We start from the raw sequence: 25630 nt of genomic DNA, 5'->3' as shown, positions 1-25630 counted from the left end.
GTTGCTCTGTGTCGGGCAATATTAACTCCTCCGCCGAGTAACATCTGTCACATTTGATATATCTCCGCTGACAACCGTATCATCAAATTTCAGACCACGAAGTGACATCGTGCTCTTTCTGGTCTAGAGCTTCACAGATTGGATACGCCGATTCAATCACACTAACTACATTGATGGAGCTTCATTTGACGTGGTTTCTGTAACGGCGGAGTGATGCAGATGACAATGATGTTAGCGTGACTGAACACTCGAACCTTTGTTATTTGATCTGTTGAGTGTAGCCGGCTACTGCATCATAAGAACATTTTTTTTCGCTTCATCTTCTACCCCAATGCGGCCGCCACTGCCGCGATTACACCAGCGAGCTCTAGCTCACCAGCTACACGTCACAGCCACTGAACTGCCACAGCCAGTAATCATATTTTCAGACGAATACATTGTTGCGCCTTAAAAGGAAATAAAGACTTGGGGGGGAGAGTACGAAACGACAAATTGAGCGCTGCAATTGAACTGATTTTGTTCTTACAGTAGGGCAGTAGGGCATGGTTTGCTTGGAAGGCAGATGCCAGCCACTACTGCGTGAGATGAAGATACTCGGCAGCAGTGCTGATGTGTTAGCAAGAGAACTTTTGGAGGCATATCGCATAAAAGAGAGAGGCACGAGTAGTATCAGTGATACGTCTGTTTTTTCTGTTTGAAAAGGAGTTTCAACTGTTAAAAACGTTTGTGTTATTACTCTAGGCAATACTGATGTGCGCATCATCATCATCAGCCTGGTTACGCCCACTGCAGGGCAAAGGCCTCTCCCATACTTCTCCAACAACCCCGGTCATGTACTAATTGTGGCCATGCCATGCCTGCAAACTTCTTAATCTCATCCGCCCACCTAACTTTCTGCCGCCCTCTGCTACGCTTCCCTTCCCTTGGGATCCAGTCCGTAACCCTTAATGACCACCGGTTATCTTCCCTCCTCATTACATGTCCTGCCCATGCCCATTTCTTTTTCTTGATTTCAAGTAAGATGTCATTAACTCGCGTTTGTTCCCTCACCCAATCTGCTCTTTTCTTATCCCTTAACGTTACACCTATCATTCTTCTTTCCATAGCTCCTTGCGTCGTCCTCAATTTGAGTAGAACCCTTTTCGTAAGCCTCCAGGTTTCTGCCCCGCAGGTGAGTACTGGTAAGACACAGCTATTATATACTTTTCTCTTGAGGGATAATGGCAACATGGCTGTTCATGATCTGAGAATGCCTGCCAAACGCACCCCAGCCCATTCTTATTTTTCTGATTATTTTCGTCTCATGATCCGGATCCGCCGTCACTACCTGCCCTAAGCAGATGTATTCCCTTACGAGTTTCAGTGGCTCGCTGCCTATTGTAAATTGCTGTTCTCTTCCGAGACTGTTAAGCATTACTTTAGTTTTCTGCAGATTAATTTTTAGACCCACTCTTCTGCTTTGCCTCTCCAGGTCAGTGAGCATGCATTGCAATTGGTCCCCTGAGTTACTAAGCAAGGCAATATCATCAGCGAATCGCAAGTTACTAAGGTATTCTCCGTTAACTTTTATCCCCAATTCTTCTCAATCCAGGTCTCTGAATACCTCCTGTAAACACGCTGTGAATAGCATTGGATAGGTCGTATCTCCCTGCCTGACGCCTTTCTTTATTGGGATTTTGTTGCCTGTTTTATGGAGGACTACGGTGGCTGTGGAGCCGCTATAGATGTCTTTCAGTATTTTTACCTACGGCTCGTCTACACCCTGATTCCGTGATGCCTCTATGACTGCTGAGGTTTCGACAGAATCAAACGCTTTCTCGTAATCAATGAAAGCTATATATAAGGGTTCGTGCGCATGCGTATTTGTTAATGCCCCCTGCCCTACTGTAACAATAAAATCAGTTGATGGGCAGCGCTCAATATGTCGTTTCGTACTCTCCCTCCCAAGTCTTTATTTTCGTTTTTAGGCGGAACAATGTGTTCATCACATCCCAACCAACTCGCCCAGCAACAAGTTTTACTTAATCATATTTTCAGTTTCGTTCATTCAGAAGGACAGCTTCGAAGCACCTACCTGTCCTAGTTGTCGGGTTCGTGGCACTTCAGATGGCTTTCTTACAAAAAAGTTTACTTACACCGTTTCCATTTTCACGTTAGGTATTTCGTAAATTGATATTTGACGCACCTTTGTCATCACCGGTGGTTGTTCTAAAAGCTTGTTTTCAGGCTCTATGAAGGTTTTTGAAGGCGCCGGTTGGGCGCCTACAGCACTAAAGGCGAATTGCCTGCTACAATTGTTCTCACGAGCGAAATGACACAGTTGCATTTATGACATTTGAGCGGTAATTGTTTTTCTTTTGCAAATCGGAATGCTTTTATAAGATTGACTTATAAGAGTGAACAGCCGTGTACTTAGATTTAAGTGCACGGTAAAAATCCAGGGTGCTTCAAATTTCTGGAGTGCCCCACTATGACGTGCTTCATAATCAGTTCGTGGTTTGGGTACGTAAAACAACATAATTTAATTTTTTTTGTACTTTGAAGGCACACCCACCGAGAAAGATCAACCAGAAGGAGCGTACCCGTACGTACATAACCGCACGGGTAGCGGCCGCTGCCTTATTGTTCAAGATTATCGCTTTGGAAAATACCTCGGATTTCTTGAACTGGAAATTAACCGAAATTCTGGAAACATAACAAAATGGTCTGGTAACCCAATACTCCTTAATCAGAGTTATAAGCAAGGTAAGCTGTGCCTGCATGAACCCTGTAAGACTGCCGCTGTGTAGTGATTAGCGTTCTGCTCACTTGGGGCTCCATGGTCAACCATTTGCCTCTTACAGCGAAGGTGGTGGGCTGTCTTCCGCAACAGTTTTCGTGTGGCTACGGAGTGCGGTATTGTGATTGTTATTAAACGGAAATGGCAAAACAGCCACGAAAGCAATCTGCATCCGAGTCTGAAATTCTTGCTTTAAAACGTGATTATTATTCATTATATAACCAAACCTTACTTACGTGTACCTCACTTATAGATACGCAACTTTCTTACGCGGTTCTTACGACCAGTAATCGGTAATTTATTTTCTCACCTGCATTTTATCGACTCTACGATGATGGTGAGCTAGGAGTTTTTACGGCTACGGTGGTAAAAGCCTACGCTGTCATCCAGCAACGTAGCCTGCGTGATAGCTCCGTAGCGGGAGCATGATAAGGGCTTCGGTGAAAACGTGCAGATGGCCTCGGTGATGAATCATCACTGAGAACAGTCAGTAAACAGACTCCTAGTACATTTCGGACGAAAGGTGTGAGAACCAGCTCATACAATTTCGCTGTTTGAAATATACGTTCTCAGACTGGCATACATCTGTAAAAGCTTCTCCTTTCTCTGAGTTCGCGTGGCTGCCATTCTAGTGCAATAAGTTATCACCTGAAATCATGAACAGATTAAAGCACAGAAATTTTTGTTCTTCACTCGCGGAGTGCACGGTCGTGAGATCATCACTGCCAGGAGAGATTATCATTACAGAGAGATGTAGACATGCTCTAATAAGTAATGTGAAATTTGCTTCATTAACCAATAAGTGCTTTGTTTTCTAAAAAAAACTGTTTCCAAGTAACAATGCTTTGCAAACTTACAATTTTCGCAGTCCAGCTTTGCAAATAATTCTTTATGCAGTCGAATACCCCAGGCATGATAGACGAAGTCGCTCTGGCCATAGAAAAAGAATCAGAACACATTACAACAACCTTAAAGTGACGCTAGACGAAAATAATAGGTCGAGCTAGATTAACACAGTATCGTTCTAGACGTCTATCATCGTTTTCTTCGTGCCTTTGTGTCACTTTGTGGCATGGACAATTGCAGCCGAAAGTCCTGTCGCTGCTCAGCCATTTTAACCACCTGTGGCATAATAGAAGAGTTGACGTAATCTAAATGTATCTAAATTTGTCATCTATGTATGGACGTGTACAGCCTCTTTTTTAGAAATTCTTCATTCAGCTCTAAATGCGAAGCGTACTGATTGGCGACTACAGATAATCTCTTGTCGAATGCCGAAACAGAGAACTCGGCGCGGCTTGTGGTGGGGGGGGGGGGGAATAGAAGCCGCCATTTTTGAATAACCATAATCCTCAGCAGCTGGCGCCATTCCGATTTTTGCCTTTTCGTCAATTTCCCGTTTAAAAAAGCTTTAATTTCATCACTTATGACGAATTCGCTGTCACGGAAGCCTAATCTTTCAACCTAGCTCGACCAAAAATTTTCATTACTGTTCCTTAACATTGACAATCGCAATGTTCAATCATAGCGCTTGTCACTCATGTAGTAGGCCGTTCAGCGCGTACTCTCTGTATTGCGCAGAAATCTTCAGAGAGCGGGTGAAAGAGCATTGATTCGAAATGGCAGCCTATATTCATCATAATTATTCTGTGGACATTATAATTATTCTGCGGACGAAACTGGCGTGATCAAGGCTTTCCCATGACATTAGGCGTAAGGATGTCGGTCGAATGAGAATAGTAGTAAATACATGTTAGAGGATGACTGTCATCTCGCGTAGGAAGTAAAGTTGTGCTAATGTCGATACAAAGGCAAGTAAATTATGTCAGGAGGGATGAAAATTAGACGTGGCGTCCTCTGTTAGGTCGGTAAAGTATTGCTTAGGCTTCTCGAAACTATGTGTCAAGCGGCGATTTTTCACCTCTATAAGTGACTAAACGTATCTGAATGCGATAAGCAGCTTTGTATAAGGTAATCCCGCGTGAAACAGAAATTTGAAAGCTTCGAAGATGAGCCCGTTAAGTATACGTCATTATTTGAGTACACTCCACATTTGATTGCACACCATTTGTATCTTGTGTTGCAGACGTTGTAAAAATTGAGGCAGAAGTAAAATGAGGGGGCAGCATGAAATTAGTAACATGGAATTACGACATAGGAGAGAACAAGATCTAGAATGCAGTGAACGATAAACATGCCAATGTCATTCGAGATTTCTTCAAAATAGCAAAGGCTGCAGAAGAATACTATATTGAACGGCACTGTACCCTGAACTGCCACGTAACCTTGCTTGGAACTATAAAGATGAAGAGGAAACAGCAGCTCTAAGCTGTGAAATTGGAACGGCTTTGCAATACATGTCCCTGGGAAACATGGCAACATTATAGAGGAGCAGTCAATGTAACAAAGATGGAGGAATATCGGATGCTAAAATCTTGGGATGGTTTATGTCAAATGCTACGAAATATAAAATTTATAAGAAGTTTAAAGGGTACCAACGTCATAATATTTTATAAAAACGGAGACATTAAGCAATTCAGGAAATATAGGCTGATTAGCTTGCTTTAGGTGCTTTAAAAATATTAACGAAATGATCTCCAATAGACTGAATCAACCCTAGAGCTATCGATGAAGAATGGGTTGCCGAATAGTATTGCGAGGATAACATCTACGGATGACTTTCCCGAAAGAAATTGTAGCATAACTTTTGTTAGGTTTCAAGTGTTGCCATATCTCATATGTGAGTGTTTTCGGTGCGAACAAAAGCCAATGTTATATGAGAAAGTTTTTTTTTGAAACGAAATTTTTGCTAACAGGACGTGTCAGTTTTTGTACGCCACGCAGTGTTTTGAAACGTTCTCATATTCCGTGTTCTCGCATAACGTGTAAAAACTTTCTGATATCATTTTTTGGTATTACACTCCAGTAAGGACGCTTTACATGGTCGACAATATTACAAAATAAATAAAACGCAGAGAACAAGCCAGAATAATACAGTTTGTTGAACAATGCTTTGGAAATGTGCGTTTAACCATTACGGAACATTTAGCGGAAACATGGTAATGTGAACGAGAGAGCTAAAACACTTTGGTACTAAGAATTGATGGTTTATAGCACATAACAAATTGATATTTCCGATCGTGCAATAGCAAGTAATACATTGAAAAGAAAAAAATGTAAATTATATTGCACGGGCAAACGTTTTCATTAGGATGCTGCTTCAGGAGTTGTGGTTCGGCAATGAAATTATAGAAGGCGCGCTCAAATTGGGGCCTTCAAATGCTGCTCCTAAATGGCCATATAATAAACTGTAACCTCGAAGATAAGCATGACCTCGTTTCAACCAGCGATTGGTTTAGGTATCGACTGGAGTCTCGATTCAACAATAATAGACTTCGAAGTTTTTTCACCTGGGTATCAATCAATTCGGTAGGATTGACGTACTGGTGTTTGCTTTTGTTGGCATTCGCATAACGTGTTTTTAGGGTAGAGTCTTAGCAATTTTCAGTGCAAAAATATCTTCGCTGGATCACATTTTCATTCGCCAGACACAACAGGTGAGGGGTTCAACGTCTGTCAGAGTCCATTGAGATGGTAAAGCGCATCGAAATCTTTGTCGGTGGTCACCTCAATCTGCCGGAAATTAAGTTACCTTAACGAACAAATTGAAATGTTATGAGATGTATTTTCACATTTATTTTGCACACTTTATTGCATATTGCGCATATAAGCTATGTGCTAAAGCTGCTGAGGACGAGGTCGCGGGATCGAAATCCGGCCACGGCGGCCGCATTTCGATGGGGGCGAAATGCGAAAACACCCGTGTACTTAGATTTAGGTGCACGTTAAAGAACCCCAGGAGGTCGAAATTTCCCGAGTCCTCCACTACGGCGTGCCACATAATCAGAAAATGGTTTTGGCATCTAAAACCCCATGATTTAATTTTTATGTGCAAAAATACGTCACGCGATTACGCCCCCATACATTTTATCATTCTGTTAGCTAGAACGCCCGAACATTGTGTCCCTGCAGTGTATATATATTGCCTGGTCTTCTTGACGATAACATTGTTTTAGCTGATGGTTCTAGTAAACATTTTTCAGCGACTTCCAGAGGAATATAGAGGTAAAACAAATCGGATTTTGATGCATTATTGCCTATATAAATACTAATTGACATTGCAAATACTGACAAGCAATGGCTGAGGAACTGAGGACTCATTAACTATGGAGGTTTTCTTAAGACAGTTTTCTGCACGTTGTGAAGCGTACGACCAACCTAACATTTCATCAGTTAAGTGCATTTGCCGAAAGAATGAACTCTAAAGTGTAATTGCGTCAAAAAGGAAAAAATGTTTACGCGCACTTGACATAAACCGTGCACTATAAAACTTGTTTAAAAAGTGCTCAAGGTTAAATCTATCCGCGGAGACCTTGCACGTACACAACGCTTTTTCTAGAGCAACTTAATTCTCCCAGGTCTAGGCTAAATGTGCTCTGCCATTTACAGAGTGAATTGTAGCATTATAATAGTTTAGCGCTGCAGTGCAGGAGGAGAATAGCTGCAGCAGAGCTGATTTTACTCTCGTGCGTCTATTTAGAACAATTTCCTTGGCCTTCACTGTACATACGGCCCTTAACGGCAAAATGTTGATTGCTCACTATCACACAATTTAGAATTAAGGACCAAAACATCAAATCCAGCGAAATGTGATATTATTAGGAAGGAAACCTGGATACATGTATATGAATTGTACATTCAAAAATAAAAATAAATAAAATTGGGTTTTGTGCAGGAACAACTAATGTCCACCGAATATAATACATAAAGCACCCCCTCCCACAATCCTTCCAAAACGATTTAGTGGATTGTAACCGATATACGCAGTCATCAAGGTTACTTGGATATGTGTCAACGAGAATTGCTACAGTAGAGACGTGTTCAGTGGGGAGATGATGCTGTTAGAATGCTATCAGTTATTTCTGCAAATAGAAATACTTAATGCAAAGCGAGAAATGCCGGAATGACTTAAATGAAACTGTACAGCTAACTCATTTAGGCTGCACATCCATGACAGCAGCAAATATTCCTTGGCGGCTTGCGGAGCCGTAAAATGTCGGCCGCGAGAGTTTTCCGTCAATATACGGTACGCAGCAAAGCCGACAACACTTCTGTGGCGCAGCGCATCACAGGTGTGCAAAGTGGCGGCTCTAAAGCAGCAAGGCGTCAGAGCGAGGCCTTCACAGGGCATTTCAGCTGCAGTTAGTCGTCGCCACTAGCAATACAAATGTAAGCGGCAATATATGTCCTAGAAAAATCAATTTTTGCTATAATGAAGCAGACACGCCTCACGTTTCAGGTAGCAGCTCGAAGATGACGACGACGACCTGCGCAACGATAGCAAAAAGCTCGGGCTGTTCGCTGCTGCTAGACTGATTATCACTCTTTAATTCCGTCTCATAGCTATTGGTAGAGGTTTTTGTAATCCCTCACGTCAACGTGCAGCTCCACACTCGTGCGCTATGACTGACGTGACCAACGCAGCAACTTAACCCATAGCTGCCCCTGTCACATGCGCATGCGTTCTCCTTCAGCGCGACCCGGCCATCTTCAGCGGGACCGCAGAATATGAGGTCCTGATTGGCTGTCCGCCTTTCAACGTGCAAACGCTAGCAATAAGTGGGAAGACAAGGCAAAACTAAATAAGGCAAACTAAGGCAATGACAAGGCCAAGTAAAAAAAATTACCCTCAGCACTGCGTCAAGAAGTCCTCCGTGGCGATCCCACTGGTCCTAGGATTCTCTCGGACGCTGTCGCGGATAGAGGAGGGCTATTACTCACCACGCCTGACCGCCGACGCCGGCCATTACGTCGAGACCTGCCGAGACGGTGAGCGACGCGATACACCACGGAGAAGGCCAGCAAGATTTGTACAGCCCACTGAGCCTCATTGCCGACCATTTCAGCAGATTGGTATGGATTTGTTGGGACCCTTTCTGACGTCAGCATCTGGAAATAAGTGGTTGTAGTGGCAACCGACAACTTTACCCGCTACACCGAAACTAAAGCTCTGCCTTTAGGTAGTCCACCAGAAGCAGCCAAAACCTTCGTCGATAACATCCTGCTGCGACATTGTCACGCAGAAGTCCTGATCACCGACAAAGGAATAGCCTTCACTGCAGAGCTGACGGAAGCCATTTTGCAATAGAGCCAGACAATCCACAGGAAGACAACTGCCTACAGCCCGCAGAAGAATGGTCATACGGAAACGGCTGAACACGAGCCTCGACGATATGCTTGCAATGTACGTCTATGCCAAGCACAAAACGTTGGATGCCATCCTGCAGTACGTGACCTTCGATTACAACACAGCAGTGCAAGAAACAACAAAAATCACGCTGTTCAAGGCGGTTTGCAGCAGGAACCACACCACGACTCTCGACGCCATGCTGCTGCCCCTCCTCGACAAAGAGAATCTAGACGTGGCCACCTATTTCCAGCGCGTCGAAGAAGTACCATAGCTCACCCGCCCGGGTATCAAGAACGCGCAGAGTGCAGACAGTTGACACTACAATAACGGACGACGCTACGTCGAGTACAAGCCCGGCGACCGTGTTAGGATTTAAACCCCGATACACCGATGATGACTTAGTATTCAAAAAAAAAAATATGTGGGTTTACGTGCCAAAACTACTTTCTGTTTATGATGCATGCCGTAGTGAGGGACTCCGGAAATTTTGACCACCTGAGATTCTTTAACGTGCACCTAAATATACATACCCAGGAATTCTGGACATGCGTTTAGTTCCTTTCTTCGCCACCACGTGGCGTATCAACCTTAAGGGTTTGAGATTCGAGCCATGACGTATGCCATGACGCACAACTAAAGAAAACAATAAAAAGAAGCACACCCTGAGACTGTTGCTTCCCTCGGCACTTGGAAACGAGCGCGCTTATCTACCAGCGTTATCTTGAAGACAACCTGCAACTTGCTTGACTTGCAATGAATCGACGATTTTGCTAGACACCTTGCCAGACAGCTTGTCGGCATTCCGGGTGAGATATCTGGCCGAGATGACAGCTCCCGCAAAGCTTGCATTGGGTTGCCTTTCGTCGCTGATTTTCTGTTTATTTGTCACAACTGCGGCCGCGGGCTTCGGTATAGTCAGCGTTATTCTTCTTGTGTTTTCTAAGAACCAGAGTGATGCAATAAGAGGAAGCTTTAGCTCGGGCCCTTCTTCGATGCCGGCTGCTCAAATACATGTAAAACGCATAAATGATTTTATGAGAAAATCGCTCAACCCTTATGAATTAGAATTGTTGCATTCAAGAGAGAACGTTAGGTCACAGTGATCGCTGCAATAATAATTTTGATCTAGGCCATGACATTATTGACAAGAATTATCGAAAATCGACAAATTTGAAAAAGGAGTACGAAGTTTACAAATCCGTTAGTTCGGATAAAAACTGATATCGCATCCCTAGGAGCATCTCAATCGGACAAATTCGATGTATGAATTTATAACCTATGTGAAGTTGCAATGCCTTTTAAGACTTTGCGAGTACCATATTCAGGAGCCAGTGGTGTATTTCAGGGGGGGCATATGATATATCATTTTGTCTGCAATAAATGAAATATTAGGTGCAGCTTAGAGAATTTCGATATCGTCTTTAGTTGCTGAGGTACAGAGTCGTATACTTTGAGTATTGTTTCTTGATATTTCGCATTTGTTTAGAATAAAGATTGGCTTTCTGAAATCTAATTTTAACTGTTTCTTTTAAGTTCAACATAACTCATGAATTGCGGTGCAGTGGTTGTAAGAAGAAAGGATTGATGATTTCGCAGGCAGGAGCAAAAGCTTCCCGTAAAGTTAGGTTTAAACTAATACTTTTGCGAGAGAAGAAGCAAGACGAGTAGCGCATATACATTTTGGTGGCCCCAGTTCGATGGGGGCGAAATGCGTAGACACACGTGTACTTAGATTTAGGTGTGCGTTAAAGATGCCCATGTGGTCGAAATTTTCCAGATTCCCCAACTACGCCATGCCTCATAATCAAATCGTGGTCTTGTCACGTAAAACCCCATTTTTTTATTTAAAGAATGTACAGTATTTTACAGTAATTCACAAATCCAAGCCTACAGCAGGCTAGACATTAAAGCGTTCACTTCTTCAGACCTAAGCTCGCGCTCATCTTCCTCAGCTATGTGGAGAGCTGCGCAACATATTTCCACTCGGCGTGGAAGCGCTGTCCCGCTGCTTTTTAGGCAGAAAAGGACTGGTAGCGTTTTAGGCGGCTGCCCTGAACGACGTCATAGGAAATCTGGATGCCGCGAGTAGTAGGTGTGACTGGAGACATATCGTAGGTTACGTAGGTTACCTGACACTGCAGAGGTCCCGGTAAGCGCCGGAGTAGCGAGGTATCAATTTTTCAGAGAGGCCGAAACGGCAGGTGGGTGATCGAAGAGGGACAAGATCCCTGAGAATATAATCGGCGTCCCGGTGACTACTGTCACAAATGCTTTTACTCTTGTTCTGAGAAGCACAAAGGCGACGGTGGGCAACGTGGCTTGTTTCCTGGGCTCGAGCAATGACATGGCTTATATACTGAGAGACGGACTCTTGAGGGGTAGGCAGTAGTGTATTAAAAAGCAATACTGAATCTCGTCCGCACAACAAATAAAATGGCGAGTAACGTGCAGTGTCGTGGCGTGATGAATTGTACGCTAATATGACAAACGGGCGAGCAGTATGCCAGTCACGATGGTCATCAGAAACATATATGAAGGGCTTGTCTGTTAATATTCGATGAAGCCGCTCCGTAAGACCATTGGTCTGCGGATGACATGCATTAGTAAATTTGTGCTTTGTAGAATAAGGACCGAGGAAGTCGCCCACAATTCAATGGATGCGTGGATGTTACGAGTATCCCCTTTGGAACGCGGCGGTGGGTTGCGCCACCAAGCTCTTGCTATTATACTGCCTAATGTCCAACCTAGGTTAAACAATAAGAAACACTATGGACTACCACACCCAAATTTTCTGATCCCCTATTGCGAACTGTGCTTTTGTAGGTCTCCGTTTTTTTGTCGTTTCCCTAATTTTCTGCCACCAATCCTCCAATCGCCTCTTACTAATGCCTATTGCGGACATGTTTACTTTTACACTGCTCCCACTTAACCTAAGGGCTTCAAGCAGGCCAGTGTGCCTAAATCGACTGCTGGGTAGACGTCTTCACATTCCAATGAACCATGCTTCATAGTTTCCCTAGCTTTACCACAGCAAGCACATGCTTCTTCTTCCTTCTTATACGAGCCTTTATAGTAACGTGTTCTAAGGCATTCCGATCTCGCTTCAAAAAGTAATGAGCTTCCGTTTCAGTTATCATAAATGGTCTCTTTCCTGATTTCGTTTTTTCCTCTTAAGTAGTTACTCATGGCAGGTTTCTTTTCCATTGCTGCCACCCATGAGATTATTTCAGCCTCTCTGACTTTCAGCTTGACGTTCTTTGTTGCTGGGTTGCCCACCTTCCAGGCCGCATACTTGCTGGTAAGTTTCCTAGTTCTTTCCCTCCACTGCGAATCAATTTTTTTCCTGTACAGATATCTCAACACACTCCCAGCCCATTTACTTCCTTTCATATTCATCAGAGGTTCTTCATGCTCAATTTTACTGCGAGCTTCCCTCACTTCAAAACTAGCCCAGACCACATCACCATGCACAGCTTCATTTGTAGTCTTCTCGTTAGCGCCCAATGCGAGGCGACCCACTGGCCTTTGGTTCCCATCGAGTCCTGGTTCTATCCCTGATTTAGAGCAAACAATCACCATTCCAAAAGTAAGTCTTGGAACCATTACCGCTTTCCACATACTTCGGAGCACCTCGTCCACCGAGGTAAAGAGAAAGGAGCGACTCCTCTCGGTTAGAAGTTGACGAGGAGCGCCGGGGCGAACAATGACGGTGTGCATTACAACAGTAAGTAGGTTACGCCAGTTGGAAGTTTACCCGCCGTGGTTGCTCAGTGGCTATGGTGTTGGGCTGTTGAGCACGAGGCAGCGGGAACGAATCATGGCCACGGCGGCCGTATTTCGATGGGGGCGAAATGCGAAAACACCCGTGTACTTAGATTTAGGTGCACGTTAAATATCCCCAGGTGGTCGAAATTTCCGGAGTGCTCCACTACGGCGTGCCTCTTAATCAGAAACTGGTTTGCCACGTTAAACAACATAATTAAATTGCGTCAGTTGGAAGGGCTCTGGTGAACGCGAACCAAGTAGTATAATCTGTTGCGACGGCAATACACTTGTTGCATCAGTCAGATCTGGGGAAAGGTACCAAGAGATCTACACCAACGCGATAGAAGGTTCACGGTTATATGGCGCTCAGTTTTACACAGATGTTATTAAGGAAGGACAGGACGTGGACGGACGTAGCGCAACGTCCATCCACGTCCTGTCCTTCCTTAATATCGTCTGTGCAAAATTGAGCGCAATATAACCGTGAACGTTCATCAGCTAGCCGCCTTTATTGCTTTACTGAAAGCGATAGAAGGGTTCGTTAGGAACGCCAAGAGGTAGGAGTAAACCAACAGTGAGCTCAGGTGGTTTCTTCTGGCGTTGACATACCTCACAAGAAGCGACGTAGCGGCGGCCAGCTCGGTGCCTACCAGGCCCAAAGAATCGTCGCCGGACATGGTCGTACGTACTGATTCCCCGAGGTGACCAAAAGTTGGTAGATCGTGCAGCTTGGACAGAATAGCAGTGCGAACATGCCGCGTAATAACCAGCACCATCTAATCCACAGGGCTACATGCTACGCTGATATGAAATGCCGTCTTTGAGTAGGAACATACCAAGAGAAAGGTCACATGACCTAGATGTGAACTTTTCCATGATACCACGTATGCTTGGATCTCGGCGCTGTTCGGTAGCAAGGTCAGCTAAGCAGATAGAGAAAATACAGAGGAGAAGCATAGGTCGCAGGAACATCGTCTGGGTGGCGGTACAAGCAGTCGGCATCTTGGTATAAACGATCGCACTTGTAAGCAACTGTGTACGAGTATTCCTGTAGGCGTAGCGCCCAGTGACCTAGGCGATCGGTAGGGTTTTTGAGGGACGAAAGCCAGCAGAGCGCATGGTGGTCTGTGGTGAATGTAAAGGGCCGACCACATAGGTAAGGGCGCGATTTCGCCACTGCCTAGAGAACTGCAAGGCACTCACGTTCAGTAATGAAATAATTCTGCTCAGCTGGAGAAAGCAGACTGCTGGCGTAGGCAATGACGCGGTCGGGGCGTCGTTGACGTTGGCAAAAAATGGCACCGATTCCATGACCACTGGCATCAGTGCTGACTTCTTTGAAGCAGTCTGGTCGAAGTGCGCAAAAAGAAATGGAGATGTAAGGAGAGAGAAGCTTCGAGAAGGCAGTTGCTTGTTCAGGTCCCCAAGAAAATGGAGCATCTGCCTTCAGAAGAGCAGAGGACGGGTGACCTCTGAAAAATTATGCATGAAGCGGCGGAAGTAGGAGAACAGGCCCACGAAGCTCCGGACATATTTAGCACATGTTGGCACGGGAAACTTCTGTACGGCACGAGCTTTTCCCGGGTCTGGGCGCACACCAGATGAATGAACAATATGAACGAGGATAGTAATTTAGCGCCGTCTGAAGTGAAATTTAGACGAATTAAGTTCAAGGCCAGCATTGGGAAAAGCAGAAAGAACGAGCGAAAGGCACTGCGGGTGCGTGGTAGATGTAGGAACAAAAACGACGGCGTCATCTAAGTAACAAATACAGATGAACCACTTGAGGTTATGAAGGAGTGTGTCCATCATGCATTCAAAAGTAGATGGAGCATTACATCAGCCGAATGATGTAAATTTGAACTTGTATAGGCCATCGGGTGTTAGAAAGGCAGTTTTCTCTCGGTCAATGTCGTCGATGGAGTCTGCCAGTAAGCGGAACCAAGGTTGATGGAAGAAAAGTACTTCGCACCATGGAGGCAGTCGAGGGCGTGATCAACGCGTGATAGGGGATAAACGCCTTTAATTGTGATCTTGTTGAGGTGCCGGTAATCCACGCAGAAGCACCAGCTGGCGTCCTTTTTAACTAGAACGACAGGGGACGCCCAAGGACTGGATGATGGTTCAACAATTCATCGAGAGAGAATCTTCTCGACCTCCGTTTGAATGACTTTTCGTTCGTGCAAGGCCCGACGGTGTGGCCGCCTGTGAATAGGGTGTGCGTCACCCATGTCAGTATGGTGTGTCGTGAAGGAGGTCTGGCCGAAAGGGAGGTCCAAATCAGAAATATCGCTGAACCCGGAGAGAACCTCGTTGACGTGGGGAGGCAGACGTTCGGGAGCAAGAACATTTGTGAGCTGAGGAAGAACAGCCGGCAAAGAAGAGTCAACGGGAGACGACGTAATATAAGCAGCCGAGGCGGAAAATTGGCAAACTTGGGAGGAAGACAGCGTACCTAAGGCTATGCCTTGTGGTAGGACGTGGTCACCGATTCCTAAGTTGACGAGCTGAAGGCGGCTGGTAGAGTTGGTGATACTGACGACGGTTTGCTGAAGAGCAACATGATGAACAAGGAGGACTTCTGCGAGAGGAGACACAACACATTCCCATAAGGCACAGGTGTAGATGTATAAAGCAGGACTCTGGTCATGGCTTGTGGGGCGACTCGATGGTGCTCAGCGAACCAGAGCCTGCTGGGAACTTCCTCAGGAGCGTCAGGACAGGTAGGGAGGCGGAGCTAAACTATTCTAAGCCAAGTAAAAAATGGCGACTTCCTACACTAACTACACTCTTGTAGTCAGTATAGATAAAAACATAGCCCTATTCACTTCATGAAGCGCGAAATTTAAACCGTAAGGTGATTTATTAGAGAAGGCATTGGAACTGTAATTGGAGTGCAAGTGTGATTCACTCTGCACGCAGTAGCGTCTTGAGAGGCAGCAGGGAGGGAGAGGGAGTGTATATGCGTTTGCACGTCTTGAGTGTGCATGCGCGTGCACTTGAGTTTGTGTGTTCGCCCTCGCTTGTGTCTCCGTATTTGAATCTGCGTGCGAACGAGCGCGTTTATGCGTCGGCGAGCATACGCGCATTTGTGTATGCGTGTATTTCAGTGTACGTGCGTGCGTGCACACATTTTTCTCTGTGTCTACATGCGTGGGCGCGTGTAAATGTGCGTGGAGGTGAAGATGCCAGTTATTTTTACGTCTGTGTGCTTGAGAGATAGAGAGAGAGTGGTGAAAATATGCTTGTGTGTATAGGTGTGTGTGAGAAGCTAGCATTTCCTTACTTGTACCTATTCTCGCATGGAAATGAAATATCGGCGTTCAAATTATTGGTTTTTTACGTATCAAGCTCACAATCTGATTATGAGGCCTATCGTAATGGGAGACTCCGGAATAATCTCGGCTCTTTAACTTGCACCTAAACCTATGTACACGGGTGTTTTCGCATTCCGTCCCCATCGAAATGCTGCCGCCGTGGCCGGGATTTGATCCCGCGACCTCGTGTTTAGCAGCCGAACACCACAGACACTAAGCAAGCACGGCACAGATATAGAGTTTACTTGAATCTTACTTATATTCACGGAGACAAGATTGAATGCCACTGCCTTTATACCATTATAACTTTCTGAAAGCGAAACCGACGCAAAAAGAAAAATAATATATTAGGAGCCATTGCACTCTGTGAAGATGGATGACCAGTTAGGCTGTAGCACATCACACAGGATTAGACGAGGGGTCATGTATTTATTTTCACCATTTGGTAATGGTAGTGACGATAGCCTTGTGATTACTGTGATATATACGGGTTGGCCCGGTTACAACCTTAGACAGAATCTTGGCCAAAGTAGAATCTATGCACGACCGTTGTTACTTAATTGAGTTACTTCGATTGGTCTAGCACTTCAAATTCTTCTTGCACAAGCTCAGTGAACCATTTCTTTTCTGGTTTTGAAATGCCCACATTGAAGCCTCCAATGGTGATCACAAGGGTAGTGTCATCGCAGGTAACCAATGCAAAGTGCGTGGTCATGTACTTCTTAATACCACAGTTGGGTGTGCCTGAATATATATAGACAGTGGATATCATAATTCCGTCTTTCGTTTGCACAGCACACAGAACCCCACAGTCGGTGCCCCTCTCCTTTTACAAGTTAAGGTTTTAAGGTAGTATACATACATTTCCTCCTCTGCATACATGGCAATGCCTTCTGCGCGTGAGGCCATGTGCGATTCCAGCATACCCATCGACGAGAAACAATGCATCTTCATTATTATTATTATTATTATTATTATTATTATTATTATTATTATTATTATTATTATTATTATTATTATTATTATTATTATTATTATTATTATTATTATTATTGGCGCAGCACTCGAAGCCTGATTCACCTCCGCCGCATGACAGTCCGATACTCCGCAACCTCCGGGATCGGCCGGCATTTTTGCTCCCTGACACGACAAATGCATTTCGGGCCAGACGTACACCGCTTCGCTGTGAAAGCGCCTGCGCAGTCAGTATTGCCGCCCTGTATTTTGTCTCGGCGGCACTATCACCATTGGCACGGTCCCGCGAGCATAGAGTTTCTCACTACATTACCTAGAGGGAAATCTGGCGCTGCTGCGCTGTGGTATGCATGGGATTGTCGGTATATTGTGGATTCGGATTGGCATCGTTCCCGTAGAGACAGGACACCTTGAAGACGCGCTTGGCAAGTACCGTTCCGTCTGTCACAATGATTCATTTTCTGCTAGAACAGCACGTGCAAAACTGTTTTAGCTTTATTATTATGCGAAAGCATGTTTTGTTTAACTATGAGAACTTGTTATTGTGTGTACGACTACATGTTACGTAAAAAGGATCAGCGGGCCGCTAAAGTTGGAGGAGAGACGACAAGGTTCGCGCTCGCTTTGCAACAGTTGGTCGTCTGTTCTTGCTTTTCTTCGCTTGGTCATGCGTCGTGGGTGAGTAAAGATGTAATATGCGTGAATGGAAAGATTTTATGAAGATATTACTTTGCGAACGCGTTATTTGCGTAGCCATATCCACGTTTTAGACGAAGCCTCTTACAACACCAGCCAACACGAGCCTCGCAGACACATATACCGTCATTCCCATGACGGCACGGTGCCCCCTTAAGAAACTCCCATGGACGGTGGCGCCAGATTACCCTCTAGGTGTTATAGTGAGAAACTCTATGCCCGCGAGGAGCGGCTAGCGGTTCGCGTTCGTTATCTCCCTAACCTATTGACAGCGATGACGCACTAAATCTGCGCCACCATTGCGTCGTGCATCCCTCCTTCGACCAAGCAAGTTTTCGGCGGCACACGTTCTCTGTTGTATTGACATTAAAGCTGTAAAATGCTTGATTTCGAAAAAAAACGAATGTGTACATCGAAAGCGGACTGGCCGCAAGGAATGTGCACTAGTCACGGAGCGATGCCATTGATCGCATTATCACAAAAGAGTGGGCTCGGTCAGGTCGCCCTTAAAAACGTTCTTTTTCAGCATCAGTTATGCGTTCAAAGAAGTTACTTGAAGGACATTTGTGCAATAGAGAAGCATGTTTAATAATTATTCGCTCAGCTAGATAATCTCGAGGACTGGCTCCAAGCTACTCATGTCTGTTAGCTGCCTAAGATCAATTATTGACAATTTAATTATCATACCTTCGTTTATTACGCAAACAACTAATCAACTTACTCCGTATCTAGAGGACAGTAATTTGAACAGTCGAATGATAACAATAATCTCAGAAAGATTTATATTTTTCTATAAAAGTCTGGCACCGTTAAAAAATAACTGCCTGGATATTCATGGTACAGTAGGCTTCTTAAAAAGCAGGTGCAATTGCTTCGACGTGTTTTCTTGGCGCAATTCAAGTTCATCAACTTAAGCACATGTGCCCAACGGTGCACTTCTGCTTTTACGACGGACTCTCCTACGCTATACAAGAAACACTTCAGCGCTACGGTATATAACACAAGGTGTGCGAGAACATTGTGCGCGCTCCCGATTACTATATGAGCGTTGGTGGCATCAGGGTCGGTTTCCTGGCGTCATTAAGAATAAAAACAGCTGCCGGGCGGAAAGCAATGGATAATTTTTTAGTACATTGTATCAAATGGAGCAGAGCGCACGTGTGTGTTAGAACAAAAAGTACTGAAGTATTGGGGTGAGTTCCTTGCGGAATATATTTTAACTGTCTATTGTTAACGCCTATAGAAAAAATACTGGATTTTTTTTTAGAATTAATGTTGATATACGTATGCAGTCAAAGGAAACATGAGTTCCGACCTAGTGCCCGAGGTGGAAGCAGCCCCAAACCGCACGGCTATGTTGGCACACGGTTTATTAAGGCGAAGGGCTCAAGTGGCTCGTAGCAATGGCTCATACCCCCCCATAAGCGGTGTCTAGTGAAGTCATGATGATGATGAAAAACTTTATTTATCCCTCTTTAAAGGAAAGATGGCAATGGAATAGAGGGTGGGGGGAGGAACTACTTGGAGTAGGCCTCCTTCATCCTCTCAGCCCACTCCAGGATGGCCTACTGAAGATCAGGCCTGGAGCTGCGCAAGGCAGTCTCCCACTGCTCCTCACTAGATATTAATTGCTTGAGGAAAGGGGGAAGGGGGTGCTTAGGTCACCCCACATGATGTGGTTTAAGTCTGCTTTGGGAGAGATACAGAATTTACAAGAGGGAGAAAGGTAAATGGCGGGATGAATGCGGTGGAGGAGGTAAGGGGACGGAAAGGTGCGAGTATGCAGCTGTCGCCACAGAACGTCACACCTGCGCGGGGATTTGCCCATGAGTGGCGGAAAGGTTAAGCGGTCTAATCGGTAGTGTGTGCAGATGTCGTGGTAAGTAATAAGTCGATCCCACGCTGTAAACGGCGCCTCCTCCATGGCGAGGTCCGACACATCTGATGCCTGAGCCCGGACTGTACATCCTCGGGCACTGGCATGAGCCGCCTCGTTTCCGGCAAGGCCCCTCCGCCTCCTCCGAGGAAGAGCCAGGAATGGAGGCGGCCGCAGCGACCTGGTCATGCGAGTTAATTACTGATATTGCGTAATGATTTCTGTTCCCATATTCGGCGGCATCAACATAGAGCACGTCTTTAGAGGTGGAGAATTGTTTTTGGAGAGCCTTTGCTCGCTGCCTCCTGCACTGTTTGTGATGCACAGGGTGCATGTTTTTAGGAACTGGGGGGACGCAGAGGTTCTCGTGTACGTGATGTGCAATGGTGTATTTAGTCTTGATGATGGGTGCCGGAGTGATAGAAAGAGTTTGTAGAATGTGTCGACCTGTTGCGGTGTTAGAAAGTCTGCTATATTGGGATGTGAGGTGGGCTTCTGTGAGTTCACTGTAAGTGTGTTGAAAGTTCCAGTAAGCATCAGCCTTTCAGTGGAGGTACGTATGGGGACCCCCAGAGCGAATTTATATATTTTGTGTAAAAGAGTGTCGATCTTATCTGATTCTGATTTAAGGAAATGTAGGTATGGTGTTGCGAATGTAACCTTACCCATAACGAAGACCTGAATCAATCGGAGAAGTTCGGCCTCCTATAGTCCGCCATGTTTATTGGAGACTCACCCTAGAAGGCACAGGGTGTGATCGACTGTGGTGTGGAGGGTATGTAGGGTATATGTGTTGAGCCGGTTGCTTTGAATGTGTAAACCGAGCACCCGGAGCCTGTCCACTCTAGTAACGGGGATGTGGTTTAGGATGACCTGTATACTAGACATGTGCTTTCCAGCCCCCCGGTGGGATGGCAGAAGAAGTAGCTCGGAATTTTGAGGGGAGCATATGAGATTCATAGCCCTGGCATGAGCCACGATGGCGTCTGCTGCGGCCTGTAGAGTGTCTTGAATCTCTCCATCGGAGCCGCCAGTCATCCAAAGAGTGATGTCATCGGCGTAGAGTGAAAACTTGAGATCGGGAATAGACCGCAATGCTTGCGCCATCGGCATCATAGAAAGATTAAAAAGAAAAGGGGACAGAACTGAGCCTTGGGGCATGCCGTAGCTACCTAAAGTATATGAAAGGGATTGCTCTGTGCCTATGTGTATCGTTGCGGTACGGTTGGATAAGAACGTACATATGTAGTCATATGTCTTTCCGCCAACCCCAATGAGATTAAGCTCTCGGAGGATGGTGGAATGTGAAACGTTATTGAAGGCTCCGTGAAGGTCCAGACTGAGAATTGCTTGCGTATCTAGACTGCTATTGGGTGTAATGATGTCCTGCTTCAATCGAAGCATGATATCTTGCCATAAGAGAGATTTTCGAAAACCTACCATTTCTGATGGATAAAGATTGTTGTCCACCATGTATTTACTTAGTCGGTTGAGGATGACGTGTTCGAGTGTTTGACCTAGACAAGAGGTTAGTGATATAGGCCTGAGATTAGAAGTGTTGAGTGGTTTGTTTGGCTTTGGGATAAAAATTATCCTGGCATTTTTCTACGAACTAGGGAGGGTGCCAGTGTCAAAGCAGTGATTGAAGTACGCCGTGATGGCTGTGACAGAGTTGTCGTCTAGATTTCGGAGTATTTTATTGTTAATAAGGTCGGGGCCTGGTGCTGACATTGTGCGCAGGGTGGCGAGTGCATGGCGACCCTCTGCTTCCCTGATAGCGGCGCTAAGTAGCTCGTTGGGTTCGCTAGTATATTTTGGCATGTCATACTTCTGAGCGGGAGGCAGATGTTTATGGCGGAGGTCGTCAAAGAATCCGTTGAGATAGTTTTTGTGTGCATGTAGCAGTTATTTATGCTATGGTTGTGGTGTGTGCGCGATGCGGTAGGGTCTAATAAGTGTCGCAAGAGTTGCCATGTGCGCTTGTTATCGAGGTTGTCATGCATGCTTTCACATACCTGGCCCCACTGCTGGCAGACCAGTTGTGTGGAGTACTACTGGATCTGGAGGTCTAATTTGGCAATTCTGAGTATTAGTTTTCGGTTGAACCGTTGCCTCTTCCACCATTTGAGAAGAGACTTTTGGCTTCCTGCATGCGTAGAAGTTTGGAATCAACCGTAGTGAGAGCGGTTTCGGGGGCAGAGTGGTAGTGTGCGTCTGGGCGTCTGAGTGTAGTTGCTGAACCCATTCTGAAATGTCTTGAATTTTTGTGGGAGCTGATATCTGGCGGGCCTCTCGAAAATTGTTCCACTTGGTAAGGCTCAGGCGTTTGGGTGCAAAGGGTTTGTGTTTGAATGGTAGTGTGGTGGTATTGATGTAATGGTAGCTACCAAGGTTAACTTGGGAGTTGTGCCATGTGATGTGTGACGTGTATGTGGATCCATAAGGCTCGGCCCTTAGGAGTAGAAATGGAGTGACCCCACAAATGGTTGGGTGCGTTGAAATCTCCAAGAATTAGGAGTGATACAAAGTAGTAGAGTGATACAAAAAAAGCAGAGGACTGGTACAAAAAATACCAGCAGCAATGGCTCCTTCCCGAAAAAAGAATGACATAGTCAGGAATGGCTCATACCCTCGTACGCAAGCAAAGATGCAATGGCTGAATATGAATGAAGAAACCAAAGGAAAAAAGAACGAAGGACAGAAAGAAAGAACAACAGAATGAAAGAGAGAACAAAGAAAGAAAGAAAGAAAGAAAGAAAGAAAGAGAGAAAGTAAAAAAAAATCATGAGCCATTCCACTCCGTGAAGGTGGTTGGCCAGCGAAGCTGTTTAGCACATGACTCGGAGGTGACACATAATTTTGAACAAAAGGTACAAACTCATTTATTGTCTTGAGGGTCGTCATTATTTCACTCGCAACTGCAATCACATTCATTGAGAATGTCAAATCGGTTCACGTACGCCGCAGAATGGGCGGTTGGGCCGGATGAGTGTGGCATCGCAAGGGATATGTCTGCAACACGGAACGCGTAAACCACTCCCTTTTCGATACCCACACATACACATTGAAATCACCGACAACGACAACAGAGCTAGTGTAATCGCAGCTAATTCACGCAAAGTGAGTAGCCATTAAACTTACGGGACTATGAGTAATTGCATTTTTTTCTTGCTCACTGGGGTATGAGCCATTGATGATGACATTTTTGGAGATGCTGTTTTCTATGTTTTATGCGTGATTAGAAAGTTTTTAAGCACTGTTCGCTTGATTTTGCTGAGGCCTTGTAGCCTTTGGCTTACGGCGTTTAATAATTATTATTAATAATATTTGGGAAGTTGATTGAATAATTAGGGCTGGTTATTTAATTAAGCCGAATGAAAAATTAATCTGAGTATCTCCAAGCGATGGCAAACAACATTACCCTGAGTCTGTTCAGCTACGTTGTATTTGCATATCTTTAATGTTTGGCTGAAGTTACGTGGGACGAACCCTGTATATACGCATAGGTATATACATTGTTTGACTATGCGTATGACTTGCTGTTGAATTGTCACCATGTAATTAATTATTCGTCCTTTCCTTAAAGATCATAAGTCCCGATTTCTTTGTCCTAAACTTAAGGTGTAGGTTTGTAGCTGCATTGCCACACATAAATCAGACTCTAATTCACTGTTTTCCAGTCCTCCCCCCCCCCCCAACAAAAGTGCCACTTTGAAGTGATCGCGCATCCGGACAAGTTTGGAGAGGCCGGCTTTCACGCCTCCTATTTCTAGCCGCCCTGAAGCTGTGACTTGGGCGTTGCGCCGCTAAGTCAGAGGGTGTGGGTTGGAATGCCAGCCGAGGCGGGCGCATTTCCACGGCGACGAAATGCAAGAAGTGTAGCGTACCGTGCATTGTGTGGAAGTTGAAAGAACACCCAGGTAGTCAAAATTAATCGGGAGTCTGCCACTACGACGTGCCTCATAATTATATCGTCGTTCTTGCTCGTAAAACTGAATGATTTATTACAATTCCCCTTAAACAATCAATCTATTCGCAGCAAAGCACTCATCCTCAAATTTCGATATTTTCCGTCCCAACCCAGATCTAATTGGGTCCGCACTGCCCCATCTGTTACGAATTACGGAAAAAACATTCTCCAATGCTTTCCCCCAGACAGTTGTTATTAAGGTAAATAGCATTATTTGCCTTTATTCAGCCACTTCGAATCTATCTATCTATCTATCTATCTATCTATCTATCTATCTATCTATCTATCTATCTATCTATCTATCTATCTATCTATCTATCTATCTATCTATCTATCTATCTATCTATCTATCTATTTATCTATCTATCTATCTATCTGTCTATCTGTCTGTCTGTCTGTCTGTCTGTCTGCCTGCCTGTCTGTCTGTCTGTCTGTCTGTCTGTCTGTCTGTCTGTCTGTCTGTCTGTCTGTCTGTCTGTCCGTCCGTCCGTCCGTCCGTCCATCCGTCCTCCGTCTGTCTGTCTGTCTGTCTGTCTGTCTGTCTGTCTGTCTGTATGTCTGTCTGTCTGTCTGTCTGTCCTCCGTCTGTCTCTCTGTCTGTCTGTCTGTCTGTCTGTCTGTCTGTCCGTCCGTCCGTCCATCTGCCCGTCTGCATGTATGTATGTATGTATGTATGTATGTATGTATGTATGTATGTATGTATGTATGTATGTATGTATGTATGTATGTATGTATGTATGTATGTATGTATGTATGTATGTATGTATGTATGTATGTATGTATGTATGTTCATCTGCCCGTCTGTTTGTCTTTCTGTCTGTCTGTAATCTTCCGCCGTCCCAGTGGCGGCAGTAGTCTACCTGCTTGGGCCCCTCGGTGTGTGTTCCTTTCATTCCTGATGACGCAAGGAAGCCAAGCCTGATGCCACGAATGCTCAGAAATCTCTTAGTTAGAGCAAATAATGCTCCCGCACACCTTTTTTGATGTACCGTGGCGCTGAGGCGTTTCTTGTACAATGTAGGAGAATACATTGTAAAGACAGAGGTGCAGGGTTGGGTGCATCTGTTCTAAGTTCATCAACTTGAATTACGTCAAGAAAACCTGTCCGAGTATTCGCACCTGCTTTTTTAGGTGCCTACTGCACCATCAATATACAGACGGTCTTCTTTAACGGCACCAAATATTAAGGAAAATATCAATGTAAATCTTCGTAACATTATTGTTATCATTCCAGTGTTCAGATGGTCACCTCCGGATACGGAGCAAGTTGAGAAGTTCTGTGCGCAATTTACGAATGTATGTTAATTCTCATTTAAATAAATGTTTTTGGCTGGCTAAAGCAAATGAGCAGTCTGGAGCCTGTCTTTGACATATTGTAGTTGAGCGAATATATGCTTAATAATGATGCTTCTGTAAGAGCTAAGAACAAATATTTCGTAATTAAGAGGAAGCTTTAGCGCGAATGCTCCTATCTAAATACATGTAAAAGGAGAATTCGTTTTTCTCGGCAACCGCTGCACCGAATTTGGCGAGGTTTGTTGCATTTAAAAGACAAACTTAAAATCTAGTGTCTGTTGGTTTCGAATTTTTCAGTTAGGTCATCAATTTTTTATGAAAAATTGGCAAACATCAAAAATTTTCAAAAAACGAAACTCTCAAGTTTAGAACTCTATAACTGAACCACTAAAAATGATAATACAGTTCTATGAATTGCATATAATAGTACATCTAAAGCGGACAAAATTGATATGTTGCACATGAATATCAAAAAATTTAATGAGAGGGAAATACAACTTTTGCAAAACCGTTGCAACCAACGTAACAAATTCACGTAAGATGTAAAATGACATATTGAATTTGTCCGCTTTGAATGATCTAATGGATTCCGTTTACAGAACCGCGATATCAGTTCTTGATGCAGAGCTCTTAATTTGTAAACTTGGTACTTCTACTTTTTTCAAACGGTCAAATATTTGAAAATTGTTTTAGGAAGATTCAAGCC

General features: G+C 44.6%; 1 protein-coding gene across 3 annotated transcripts in view; it reads left to right on the top strand.

Moving 5' to 3' along the window:
* LOC142590722 (protein 5NUC-like) overlaps positions 1-25630 on the top strand; it is a 190049-nt gene that overhangs the window by 82745 nt on the left and 81674 nt on the right. For all 3 annotated transcript variants that reach the window (XM_075703150.1, XM_075703152.1, XM_075703151.1), the window contains one exon: positions 2545-2745. In XM_075703150.1, coding sequence (XP_075559265.1) covers positions 2545-2745 — 201 coding nt within the window. The remainder of the gene's footprint in view (positions 1-2544; positions 2746-25630) is intronic.

Source organism: Dermacentor variabilis, chromosome 8 (genome assembly GCF_050947875.1).
Source record: "Dermacentor variabilis isolate Ectoservices chromosome 8, ASM5094787v1, whole genome shotgun sequence".
Lineage (NCBI taxonomy): Eukaryota > Metazoa > Arthropoda > Arachnida > Ixodida > Ixodidae > Dermacentor > Dermacentor variabilis.
The sequence above is the reverse complement of the archived record's forward strand: the minus strand, read 5'-3'. Positions and strand labels throughout refer to the sequence as shown.